Genomic DNA, 13,374 nt, shown 5'->3' with positions numbered 1-13,374 from the left:
AGTATTTGACATGTTGCCGCCCGCTGGGGACTCGTCATACCAATAATGGAGCGCTTCCCTGTGGTCCTGCCTTTGGAGACCGGCCGCCATTTCCGGAAACTGCCAGTCAGCTGCCAGGAAGCTGATGGTGTTTATCCCTGAGTTAGCTGGATGGCAAACGTCGTTAGTGTTTAGGGAGTATTTTACACTGCCGGCGTTGTTTCTGGAAACATTTTGAGCGGTTATTGTTTAGAAACTGGAGGTCTGTGACAGGCTGTTAAGATGAAGTCCGTGTTTGTGCTCGAGGCTTTTTCCGTGGCTTGTTTTGTGTTATTGAGCCAAGTGACAGCGAAGGTAAGGCTAATGTTAGCCGGGTTTGCTTGCGTTGTACAGAAAATATTGATAAACATCTAAACAATTGGGATGAATCACCTCTCGAGTCTTATCAGCTAGCTTAAGTCTAACCCAGCTAAGCTAACCCAGACGATGCTAACGCTGTGGATTGCTGACATATGAGGATATGTTATCATATAGTTTACACTCGGTGCCTGTTTAGTTGGTACATGTAGCTACAGATTCAGAGCAAATCTGGTCACTGTAACCCCCATGCAGGCAGGATGTACTGTACAAGATCACGTTAGCTTTAGCTAGTCGGTGTACCAAATGGACTGTCAGCTGTAGGTGTGAAGGCTAGCTAGCTAACAATGCCTTTAACTAGCTTGTTGTCATTCACTAACCAATGTTATGATCAATACTTTTGTATTAGTGCAGAATGACATAACAATAAACACGTCATGAATTATACAGACATAGAGTAAGAGCTGAGGAGCTAAATATATGGACAGCAACAAAACAATAAACAATACACCATGAAATTTATACAGAAATAAAATGTGATTCAACAAGAGGACAGTAAAATAATGAAATACACAAGACAGACAGACAGGAAGGTGTGTAAGTGTAAAGAGGGAGAAGATGCTTAAAATAAAGGGAAAAAAACCAACCAAAAAAAAAACCAAAAAGATGTGATGCATGTGGTCTGTCTGTCACAGAACTCAGAGGACATTCGTTGTAAATGCATCTGCCCGCCGTACAAGGATATCGAGGGTCAGATCTACAAACAAAATGTGTCTCTCAAAGACTGGTATGTTGAGTGAGGTGTCACTAATATTCCTCCGATGATACAAGCTTTCCCGCTTTCCTGCTTTCCACTCGCTTGTTAAAGGTATTTTCTTGTTTTTCAGTAATTGTCTCCATGTAGTTGAGCCCATGCCGGTCGATGGGAAAGATGTAGAGGCTTACTGTTTACGCTGCGAGTGTAAATATGAAGAGAGGAGCTCAGGGACCATTAAGGTAAGTTGACATTGAAGTTTGTTCCGCAGAGAGTGATGGATCATCGATTACTTTGCTTTTGTGTTGTCTCTTCTTCACCGTAGAGCTCTTAATGCTTATGTTGATTTAAAATGATTAATTTGCTGTACAAAAATGTACAAAAATAGTGAAGAAATGGTCATCACACACAAATTGTTCACCAAAAATAGCATTTCAAAACCCAAAGATATTCAATGTGTAATCATTTTAAAATAGAAAATAGCAATCAATCATCATCTGAGAAGCTACAATCATGAATGTGTGGCATTCCTGGTTGTGTGCCATACATTTATATTTGACTAATTTATTATTTGTCACTGTGTTTTCTATGCTTTGAAGAAACCAGTCAGTAATCATTCTGTACATTCAGGTTACCATCATAATGTACCTCTCCATTTTGGGCCTGCTGCTGCTCTACATGGTCTACCTGACTCTCCTGGAGCCCATTTTGAAGAGGCGTCTGTTTGGACACTCACAGCTCATCCAAAGTGATGATGATGTCGGGGTATGTGTTCTTCTAAATATTACAGCATTGCAACACAAAGCAAATAATTACAATACTGTTTTAAATTGTAGTAATTAAGGTGTTGTCCCAACCCTTCTACACAGAAAGGAGTCCATCTGAATTATGTCAGTAGCAAAACGTCACATGGGATTCATCCTCCAAGGCCTCTGAGGAGGTGGATTTAAAAAGGGCTGTCCAAATTATACATGAAAGGCAACAAAAAAAATAATTAGAAATTAGAAATGTCAGGTTTGACAGTGGCTTATTTAGGCAGTGCTACAGCGGTCCTTTTAAACAGTACAGCGTGATGAGAGCTACTCAGCACACGGGGAGTGATGTGTAGTTTTTAAAAGTGCTGTCTCACTCTGTCAGATCCATTAGTCTCCAAAACCACAGGTAAAGAGCTGCAGCAGGGAGACTTTCAAACTAGTGCACGATGCAGGCTGCTTTTACCATTTTCAGTTCAGTTATCTCTGCATGTTTCTGGCCTGATTCTTAAACATCATCAAAGTTAGAGGTCAGGTTTCTTTATCAGCCCATGTGATTAGAAGAAGTTGGTTTAATGAAGGAGGGACAAGGTGAATTTGTTCAAGCAGTAAAGACTGCTCACCCTCTGTTCTCCCACCAGAACAACTGTGCCATCACTGAAACAGACATTTCTTGCTGCAGTAGCATAAAATCTCAGAAAACATTAGATTAGAAGTGAGTAGAAAGGAAAGCTAATTACTGACCAACTTGAAGTAAACTGGGGTTGTAAAGTAATCTTTGCATTGCAGTGCATTCAAAAACCGATTCAGATTTCTTTCCTTGAATTTATAACGGTGATCTAGTTGCTGCAGCTATTTCAGGCAACAGAAGTACCATTGCACTTAAGTGCACTCAAAGGGCAGGGAATCGGTTTGGCCTCCTCCAGGATGACACAGTGTTTAGATCTTAACAAATGAAAACAGTGGCTGCCTTTGCCTGCGGGCCGAGGGGGGAATGCGGCTGCAGAGTTTGGACAAGAGGAAGTGTTACATGAGAGGCTTCTTTAAAAAAAAAAAAACTGTTCCTGTAGAAATATGACTAAGCAGTAGTGAAGGTTTCATATGGTTACTGCTAAACGATTTCACTTTTATTAAATACGAAAGGAAGGTGATGGCTAAATCCAGACCAGATCACTGTAAGAAATGGTCAATGTCCTGGTTACCTGTATGTATGGCACAGCAGCAGGACAGAAGAACCAGTGATGCTACAGAAAGCCTGACATTACAGTTATACTACAACTATCTGACTGACGCAAAGCACAGTAGCTTGCAAACTGCCACTGGGACCAAAACAAAGGGAAAGAGAAAACCAATTCCACCGGAAGCGCCGCTGGTACATTAATTATAGAGGAAATGTCGGGCTTGTAATGTAGATACAGAGCTGCCCATCTGATAATTCTGGTTTACTTTCTTCATTGCATTTGTCGCAGATGTGGCTGTGATCGTCCTGATGTTGTTCCTGCGTGTACTTTTCCAAAACAAACGAAACAAAACACTGCAAAGAGACATAAAATCAAGAAAACGTTACTTACTGTCAATGTCATTTAATGCGGTAGAAGGCCAGAAAGTCAGGAGCTAATACATGCTTTGCAAGGGTTCCCTCAGCACATCATCTAGGTTCTGAGTCACCCAAATCCTGTCGTGTCTCATATTTAGATGTTGTTTTGTTAGTAGATAACAGCCTAAACAAATGAGAGCTTTTGCTCTGTGAAATAGCTCCTCTGTTTTTTTTCCCCAAAACCTGTTGTATTTTGCTAAAGTCAGTAGTGGTGGTCTTTGTTAAAGTGAGACTGACCACCTTTACATAATGTCCTCTACAGGCAAGCACCGTAGGAATGCTGACATTTGGGATTAATGCATTTTCCTATTAGATCTAGTAAAGAGTCATAACATGGACAACATAACATAACATGGACAACTTTGACTTGTATATCAAACCTTAGTTGGCCAATCATGCTTTTTTTTTTTCCCTTTCTGTGTTTTTAGGACCAGCAGCCTTTCGCCAACGCTCACAATGTTCTGTCCAGGTCGCACTCTCGACCCAACATGCTGAACAAAGTGGAGCACGCTCAGCAGCGCTGGAGGAGGCAGGTCCAGGAACAGAGGAAGTCTGTGTTCGACCGCCATGTCGTCCTCAGTTAAACTGCCCCGCGCGGAAGAGTTACAGGTGGAGCAAAAAAAGAAAAAAAAACACTGTGACGGAGCCCTCAATTTATATCGCTTCCTTTTTCTCATTTGTGGTTTGTATCTCATCAAGTGTGACACTTCCCGAGGTGAACATGGTGAAGAAATCTGCATCTGTAGCGCTGGCAGGTCCCTGGCAGGTATATAATCAAAGCTGGGAACTCTTATTGAGTCTGCAGGCAGCACAAGAGATAGAGAACAGTGAATTCAGTTTTTGCACAGTCTTGAATGAACAGTCTTAAATAGCGTTTCCAAAAGCAGAATTTTCTCTCTGCCCGCTGTCTGGTTTGCAGAAGTGCCAAGTCACCAGGGAGTTTGCAATGAAAAATTCGATGGTAATAAAAGCAAGATCAAAATAAATCTTTCAAGTGAATATTTCATAACATCCTCCAACTCTTTCTGGCCACAGCGTCAGGTGGAGTCCCCCTCAGTCAGTCTCTCAATTTTACAAGCCAAACCGAGGCCCTCAGAGTAAAACATCCAGATGTTGGTTGGTGCCACTCATCATGTCTGGACTACTGGATCGGCAGTAACGATCTGTAAACGCGTAGCCGGTGGGCGTTTTCCACTCAGAAACTAATATAACTTGGAACTACTGCTCTCACCACAGGAGAAAGGAAATAGTGTAAAGTAAAAATCTCTCTCAGCCTTCTTTGAAAATGCATGTTTTATAATAAACCTTTTATAATGTGTTTTCAATCCTTCATTCATACCATCATGTTTAATGTCTGATAACTGGTGTTAATGCACTACATTAAATTTGATATTTGGAAGTAGTTTCCCTGAACCTTGTTGCTGAAATCGATGCAATTTCTTGGTGATGTCATAGTAAACGTAGCTGTGTTATATTGATCCTTATCATTGAAATCAGTGCCCTCTTAAACTGCCTAAACGGATCTAACAGTCTTTTATTTTGGCACTATTATGAAGGTCCTTGTTGCTCAGCAGGCAGCATTAGTGCGACACAGTGGTGTTACTCAGAGTAGGGTGAAGTTTATTTTGTGTATATTGGGGCTGTGTACATGGGCGGAGTGGGTGAAGATCCACTGTTGGGAGACCTATGAAAGTGTTCTTAACTATTGTATATGTGATACCTTTAACTTTGAATTAAATTTATGTAATATATGTGATGTCTTGAAATTTCTTCTTCTTCTTCAGCTGCATGACCCAACCAGCAACTTTACTTTCACTTTCACAGGTTTTAAGTGCATTAGACAAGAACAGATGATACCTGCGGATAGTTTGATGCTATGCCAACAGGCCTCGCCACCACAATGAGAAACGATATGTAGATTAACTTTGAAGTAAGTGGTATGTCCTTCTCATTGCTTTGAGTGATGCACATGTATTTGAATTAAAGTGTAGAAATGCTCTGGTACAGGTAAAACGTGTCTATTTGAATTAAAGTACATAAGTATACTACTGTATATATAAGAAACTGGAAATACTCAAAGTTCACGTACCTCAAAATTGTACTTGAGTTAATGTATTAAGTTGTTTTCTAACACAGCTGAAAACTCACGTTGCCTAAAGCTGTAGAAATCAAGCATTCAGTATTTCTACAGCAGATTACCACCATGTCTCAGATTTGCTTTACATTTGTGATCATTTAAACACAAGATTGTTTTCAGGTGTACATTAACTTCAATATTTAAGGTATTCAAAGTGGATTTTGACACAGGATACCCCCAGAAGACAACACAGGACCCTCATTACTAACAAATCTACAGTTTTGTTGTGCGTATCATTAAACAAATTTGTAGTTTGAATAACTACAAATAACTACGAAGGCCTGGGACCTCGGGACACTTACCCACTTGCACTGTTAGTAATTCAGCCTTGGATGCACCCTTGCAGACATGTAGATGCCTGTGTGGCTGGGTAAGTATCTGTTCACTGTGTTGTTGGCAGGTTGACTGCACTGATCCTCTATGGCTCTAGACTAGTTCTGTCAATCCAATTTCCTATTAAAGAAAAAAAAAAAAAAAACCTTTACAGGCATGTTTACAGGTTAATTTAGGGTATAAATAATTTATAGCACTTTCAGCACATAGAGGTCTTTCTGTTACTTTTATTAACTCAGACACGTCTGGAAACTCCTGGGAAATTACCAGTTAAACTCTTCATTAAAATCTGTCGGTGTAAACTGTGACTACATTAACTTGCCTGCAAATGTCTGATAAGCTTCAGTATCTTCTTTTCATTAAGCAAAGTGATTTCCATACAGCTGCGTCACCATTTCCTGTTCTGTCCACTTTTCTTTTTTTTTCTCCCCCCTCTTCTCATTGCATGCAGTTATACGGAGGAGAATCTTTTTCCGCAGCAAAAAAAAAAAAAAAAAAAAGTCAGTTTTCAGGCTGCACAGACAGAAAGCGACTGAGACTGTGTGGAAGAATGGATCACTGAACAAACCCTGCAACGACACAGAGGGACAGGTAGGCCTTTTGTTTCAGCTCATCAAGTGTTAAATACATAGAGATCTAACGAAGTTTTTACTTTTTTAAAGTAACTTAGAGTATTTGAAGCATCCTTGGATAGCTGTGGTCATAGGAAAACAAAAAAAAAATCCTCTTGTATTTTGCAATCAGCTGTATTGTTGATAATATTAACATGGCTGAGCATCTAACTTCTTCATAGATGCTGACTTTGATCGCTATTGGTAAACTGTCTGATCCACTGTTTGATGTTTAGCAGGAAAAGTAAGTTCTTCTCAGTTTTTAGTGCTGCATTTGCATTGGTCGGCCCACAGGGGGCGCCTCAGCCTTTGAATTTGATCCATCCAAATAATCAAAGTCTATGGCACCCTCCAGACATTGTAGGTACACTCACCTGTGTTTGCTTTCCCTTTCATGTCCCTACAAGTTTCAGTTCACTTATGTGTTTTTTAATGTCTTACTGAGACATTTTGCCAAACCTATCACACACTCACACACTCACTCACATAGACACACACAGACACACACACACACACACACGTGCACGTTTGCCTTGAGGGTTTTTGAGTCAGTAGTCACTCTGATGGTGGAGCAGCTGTGTGGGGACGAGCTAAAAAATGCCATGAGATAAAGGAATGTCCTTGTGCTGAACCGTCTCCACTTGGCACAGTGTGCTGTGAAACTGCAGCTGCAGTTATTCAAAGCATTTTTAGAAGCCGTTACATGGTGTTACTTGTTATTGAGCGAACAATGATCCTTCTGGTTTCCAGACGGAAACATTCCAGTTCCTATTATTCAGTCGTTAATCAAAGAGTGACCCCGATTGTAACAGATTAATGTCGATTAAAATGAATCAATTCAATTTCTGTTACTTCTGCTTCTTAATATAGCGTTTTTGTGTCTGTGACTTGATGATTGGTAATGGTGCAAACTGTAACACACTATGGATGTCTCCATCCCTGCCATCCATCTGCAGTGCGCTTCATATCCTGCTGGGTCAGCAACATATCGTATTTTGCAACATCATTGTATGTTTGTGTCGTGGAGTAACACAAAGCTCTGTTTTCAGCTTTGTGACAATGCAATTTCCAGCTAATCCAACTGGATTTTAACTAGTTTATTGAGTTTAAGAAGTAGGAGAAGAGTCTAAGCCCATAAAAGAACACTCAATCCTTCATCTTACTAGAAAAAAAATCACATACCAAATCACCAGATTTGAAGATGCATGGTTTTCCAGTAACCATAGCTGCTGGACAAATATAGTGGAGTAAAAAGTTCAAATATTTGTCACTGAGATGCAGTGGAGTCGAAATACAAAGCTGCACAACATGGAAATAATCATGTAAAGTATCTCAATGTTGTAACTAAGCACAGTACTTGAGGAGATGCACTCATTTACATTCCTGCACTGATAGTCAGTATTATTTCAGTATTGTTTTCTATCCTCTCCACAGGTCATAGACTGCAAAATGGTGTCTTTATGAAAAACAAACAAACAGTCAGAGCAGGTTTGAAATGCGCCCGAGGCTGTAAACTCTTGGAAACTCAAACGATCCAACCGTTTAAAATCCCTGGTTATTCTCCCTGACGGACGACAGAACAGCGACAGTGACATTTCATGAAGCAAATATTACAAAAAAAAAAAATGCTACTCTGCAGAGGACACTTTGAGTTTTAAAGAGGAGAGGATGCCTTTGCTCGTCAAGCTGTGTCTTTTCTGTCGGTGCTGTCAGGAGTATTGACCAGACACGTCCTGGAGTCCTGGAGTTTAAGAACTGCCTCAGGTCTTTTTCTGAAACCTGATATTGTGCTTATCGCACTAAATATATTCTTATCAAAAATGCAGGCAGACGAATGTGCAGTGACTTTGACTTCAGTCTCAAACGAGTTCAATATCTCCACACTTCCCTCAAACCCTTGGGAATGTCCAGAAGCCGAAAGAAAGAATCTGAGGTGAATTTTTTGGAGTGTAGGTGGAAAAATCCCCACAGAGCTGTGGAATAATCCCCTTGAATGTTTTAGGATTTGGGATTCACAGTAGATCCATAACAAACACACATAAGGTTAAGGGATTTTACTTGAGAAAATAAACACTCGCTCCCTTGTGACCGAGGTTTTAGCAGGTGTTAAATCATGCGAAGAAACACCTAAGATTTACAGCATCAGAGCTCTGCGGTCAATCCTTTAAGTGACTTTGAAATAATCTATATTAGGTTTTTAAGGCCGAAAAGCACAATACGGGTAGAGAGTCACATTATGAGCGTAAGGAAATTGTGTACACACGGAGCAGCAGCTGTTATGTTTTCATTTAAACTTTGTTTTCTGCTTCCATGTCGTGCAAGAAGAGGATGTGGCTTTTAATGAGAAATGCAGATGGCACTGTGATCAATGGAAACAATGGAGCTCCATGAGAGCATGAGCTTAGGTTACATTCTGGTAAAACATCCCACAAAAAGCAGTCAGCGCCTCTGTCTTTTGTGCTCAGACAGTGAGGAGTTGCTTGTGTTTTCAGGAAGGGCAATCTTTTACAAGACCTTGAAAGGTTTGGAGTGGGTCTCTGGGAAAAGCAGCACAGTGGCGGAGCTGTATAGGCTTCCTGCTGACTTGGTGTTACGAAGTGTGGTGACGGTCGTCTGGAGTTTTTGTGACTTCCTCTGTTCCCAAGTCTGTGGGATGATAAGACACCCCGAGAGACCGAGGGGAGCAGGTTTTATGGATGGTTAGAGCTTCGACATTTGGCGTAAAGAGGTTACATGAAGCAGCACAGACAGACAGACAAACAGACGGAAGGATGTCATGTTGGATATCATGAAGTTAGTGATCAGGTTTGCTTGATATATTGCGAAAAGGAGCATTTAGTGGGAGCTTTCAACCTTATTGCGTAGCCTTCATCAGCAGATGACATTTGCTCAGTTGTCGTTGATGTGTGTGTTCAAATTTTCTATTATTTTATGTTTTTCTTTTTTTAATGAGACAAGGAGTTGAAAGGAGTGAAAGTTAATGAAAAATCAGGTTCAAAAGGGCGTAAAGAATTCTGAGTGTGTCGTAACAGTAAAGCTCTTTATTTGAGATGAGCACTGTCATTCCTGCTGTGCAGATATATTTTGTTAGGTTTGATCTGTGTGTAGCTAGAAAACAAATTGTTTCTGTTTGGAAACATATTGTCTTTTGTTGTGAATCTTTGATTTATGATCTAGAGAGGTGCTGTATAAATACATTTTACACATTTATGTTTTATATTGAACAGATGAGCACCGTTTTATGGGGACTTGACCACTGAGATGCATACTGGGCAAGTTTTGAATTCATGTGGCTTTCTCATCGCGTTGTTGTCTGGCATCATTTTTTTTTTCTTTTAGGTATTTGTGGAAAAGCGTCCAAACGAACATGCACAGTACACAGTCTGAGATGGTTTACGAGAGCTGACATTACAAAGACGCTCTGTAGTATTCAGAGAACGCTGCAGAACCACAGCACAGAGAGAGTTAAGTGGTTTAATTTGGTTGGACTGAGCTCAAACCTAGAAGAGGGATGTTACATTTTGGGTGAATATTTTCATTTTTGTGGTCACCTCGTGTTTGGGCCTGTGGTTCAGCTCCAAAGTTGTAATATATGCAACAGTGGAATGTAACTACACACTTTTACTAAATTACTCTACTTCAACTGTGACTGCACCTAACGTCACTAAAGACAGACGATTAGCGCTTTGTTGCACCTGTAACCACACCCACAAGTGATGTCATAACGTCCTGGAGTACACGTCTGCATCACTGCAGCAAGAGCGGTGTTAAACCACCGGAGGTCAGCAAAAACAAGACTGTGAGGGGGTGTTAAGTGACTCTTTAAGTTGTGTTTTGATTTATCAGTGCTTTAGATATTACCACTTTACGTTTTTACATATCGAGTGCTGCAGTACTCAGTTACTTTGCAGTAGCAAAAGCATTAAAATTAAAATTGCATGTTAATGAATGAGTAAAAGTAATCTAAAAACATCATATTTACAACTATTTGTACAGTTATGCTGCTTCACTTGTGATATTTAGTTTATATTGTGCTGACTATATGAGTACTTTTCTACTATTTGATTAAGTATATTTTTGAGGCACATGTATTTTACTGCAGTACTTCATTTTGTGTTACTTTATACTTGTGGCCCACTACATTTCAGAGGGAAATGTGTACTTTTATATGACAACTATAGTTACTAGTAATGTTTCAAGTTAAAATTAGCATGACCGCTACCATCTACAATGTTAGAATTAAACATAGATAACATAATGTAGAATAATATATTAGATTATTCTACCGCATAATGATTGCTTTTACTTTTGATACTTAATGTACAGTTTTCTCATGATGATATTTATCTTCTGTTCCTTAAGTAAGATTTGAAATACAGTACTTTTACTTGTAATGTAGTAATTCCACCTCATAGTATTGCTAATTTTACTTCCTTAAAATTATGCCTGAATCAGTGGTGGAATGTATCCAAGTAGTATACTGTATTTAAGTACACATTTGAAATACTTGTGGGATTACTTAATTTGAGTGTTTTCTTCTCATGCCATTTTTTACTTCTACTCCATTTTATACTTCTACTCCACTTTATACTTTATACTTCTACTCCACTTTATACTTCTACTCCACTGCATCTCAGAGAGAAATGTAGTACTTTTTACTGCACCACAATTATCTGACAGTTTTAGTCACTAGTTTGTTTCTTTTCCTTTTAATTAGTTTAATTGTTTAAATTTACTTTTAATATTTTTGAGGTTTGGACTGTTGGTTTGACAAAACGAACACTGTTAAGGTTTCACTTTGGGCTCTGGGTGACAGCAATTCTCTTTATCGTCAGACATTTTACAAACCGAACAATCAGTCGATTAATGGAGAAAACAATCAGCAGATTAGTCCCCAGGGAAAATAATCACTAGTTGCAGTCCAGTAGAAAACAGACAAAAATGAGCTCCTCCTCACACAAGCGGAGCCCTAAAACCCTGCTTCTGAATGAATGCTCACATTACAATAATCTGATGTTATAGCACAATAGTCACAGGAGACGTTTTCCTGCATGAAGTAGACCCACTTTTATCTTTTTATCTAAAGAACATTTTCCTGATTGTTACTTTTACTTAACCAACACTAAAGATGGTTCTTACACATGAAGTATGCTCAATCTCTGCATGCACCAATCTTCTTGGCTGCACATTCATCCCTGACAAATGAAAGACATCTTTGTGTGGGTGAAATATGTTCCCATCGACCACTGGGGCCAGTGGAGAGTTTCAGCATGACAATGTGTCGCAATTCTGGCAACATGGTTTCACCCCATCAGCAGCCTCCAGCTCGTGAATATTCATCCCCACTCCTCGGCCCACCGTGACAATAAACAAGGGAGAGACAGAGAGGGAGGCTCAATGCCTGGCTGAGGAGGGCAGGAGGGCAGAAGGGAGGGGGGGGGCAAATCCTCAGGAAGGTGGGGGGCAAACAACCCGTTTCCATGGGAACAAGTCCTGCCTCCCACTCTGCAGCAGGCTGTGAGAGGGGAGGCAGGAGGGCTCTTTTTTTTTCTTCCTCTTTTTTTTTTGTCGGTTTTCCTTGGAAAGACATAAGTCGGAGTTTATTGAGAAGGGCAGGTATCCGGCAAACCCAGCCAAAGTTTTTCAGCGCATAGACGAACGGGATTTGTGCGTCGCAAAGGGATTATACTCTGAAAATGTCAGCAGCCATGGATGTGAGGAGAAACCCGGAGGTAAAAGACGTCTGCAGTTTGAATCGTTATTGACGAGGAGGGTGAAACTTTAGCTGGAACAAACAACAAGGGTCCGAGCAAAGAAAAAAAAAAAAAAAAAAAAAGCCTTAAAGTTGTTTTTAAAGTGTCGTGAAAAAGTTACAAGGTGCGTTTAAATGTAGTCCTGATGTCCATGTGACCATATTTGGTCATCGGTGTGTAAAACCATGAAGTGCAGTAAGCAGGCTACAACACCAGACTGTGTGTGTGTGTGTGTGTGTGTGTGTGTGTGTGTGTGTTTTTCAGCTGACCCTTTGAATGAAGAAAAATGTCCCAGCGGATTCAGGCAGTAACTCTGTGGATTGTAATTAGTCCAAGTTATCGCTTAAACATCCAAAAAGTCAAACCAGCAGATAAACAGAAGGAGCAGAGGACTCTTAGATCTGAGCTGAACACTTCTCCTCTTGGTCTTCAGGGGGACATTTTTTATTTGTCTGTGCAGATAAAACTCACATGAAACAACCTGTGTGAACTTTAACTGTTTGCTGTGTATTTAGTTTTACAGTTTATACAGTTTATGCAGTTTTCTGAAATAACACTTTTTTTTTTTTTTTTACTGTTCATATTTACTGTATGGCAGTAATGTACAGTAACTAAGTGCATTTACTCAACTAAGTTATATTTCTACTCCACTTCATTTCAACTATATATGTAAATATATGTATATATATGTGTATATACATATACACACACATACACACACACACTTCAGCTTTACCAGCTGTAACCAACTATAATGCAAACGCCTGAATGCATCAATTATTATAATCCTATAATATAATATACATTATTCTGCAATAGGCATCTTTGCATAATGTTTTGGTACTTTAAGTATACTTTAATACTTTTACTTAAGTAACAGACTTTTATTGTATTTTCTACACTGTGATGTTGCTACATTTACTGAAGTAAAAGTTCTGAGTACTTCTTCCACCACCGCTGTATGGCATATATAGTACAGACATGAGTATAGCACAGACCTACTTTATGTTCTGTATAAGACATACTGTAGGCCTACATGTCATGTACAAAACAGTTAAGGTGTAATATAGTCATCTAAAGGGGTAATAATGTATGTAAGAT

General features: G+C 39.6%; 2 protein-coding genes across 3 annotated transcripts in view; both read left to right on the top strand.

Moving 5' to 3' along the window:
- The first annotated feature begins 118 nt into the window (after positions 1 to 118).
- On the top strand, positions 119 to 4,702 carry tmem9b (TMEM9 domain family, member B). The gene is made up of 5 exons (XM_070836220.1): positions 119 to 333; positions 1,032 to 1,123; positions 1,224 to 1,332; positions 1,721 to 1,855; positions 3,868 to 4,702. Exons 1-5 carry the CDS (start codon positions 262 to 264, stop codon positions 4,021 to 4,023), a joined length of 564 nt encoding a protein of 187 aa, XP_070692321.1. The 5' UTR covers positions 119 to 261; the 3' UTR covers positions 4,024 to 4,702.
- Positions 4,703 to 6,413: 1,711 nt separating this feature from the next.
- The window catches only part of dennd2b (DENN domain containing 2B), a 48,209-nt gene continuing 41,248 nt past the window's right edge, over positions 6,414 to 13,374 (top strand). Inside the window, exon 1 of one of the 2 annotated variants that reach the window (XM_070855892.1) lies at positions 6,414 to 6,500. The gene's annotated coding sequence lies outside the window, so the exon portion shown is untranslated. Of the gene's footprint in view, positions 6,501 to 12,029; positions 12,253 to 13,374 lie in introns of those variants that run through there. The other variant, XM_070855820.1, reaches the window with a different exon arrangement.

The sequence above is a fragment of the Pempheris klunzingeri genome, chromosome 1 (assembly GCF_042242105.1).
Source record: "Pempheris klunzingeri isolate RE-2024b chromosome 1, fPemKlu1.hap1, whole genome shotgun sequence".
Taxonomy (NCBI): Eukaryota; Metazoa; Chordata; class Actinopteri; order Acropomatiformes; family Pempheridae; genus Pempheris; species Pempheris klunzingeri.
The sequence above is the reverse complement of the archived record's forward strand: the minus strand, read 5'-3'. Positions and strand labels throughout refer to the sequence as shown.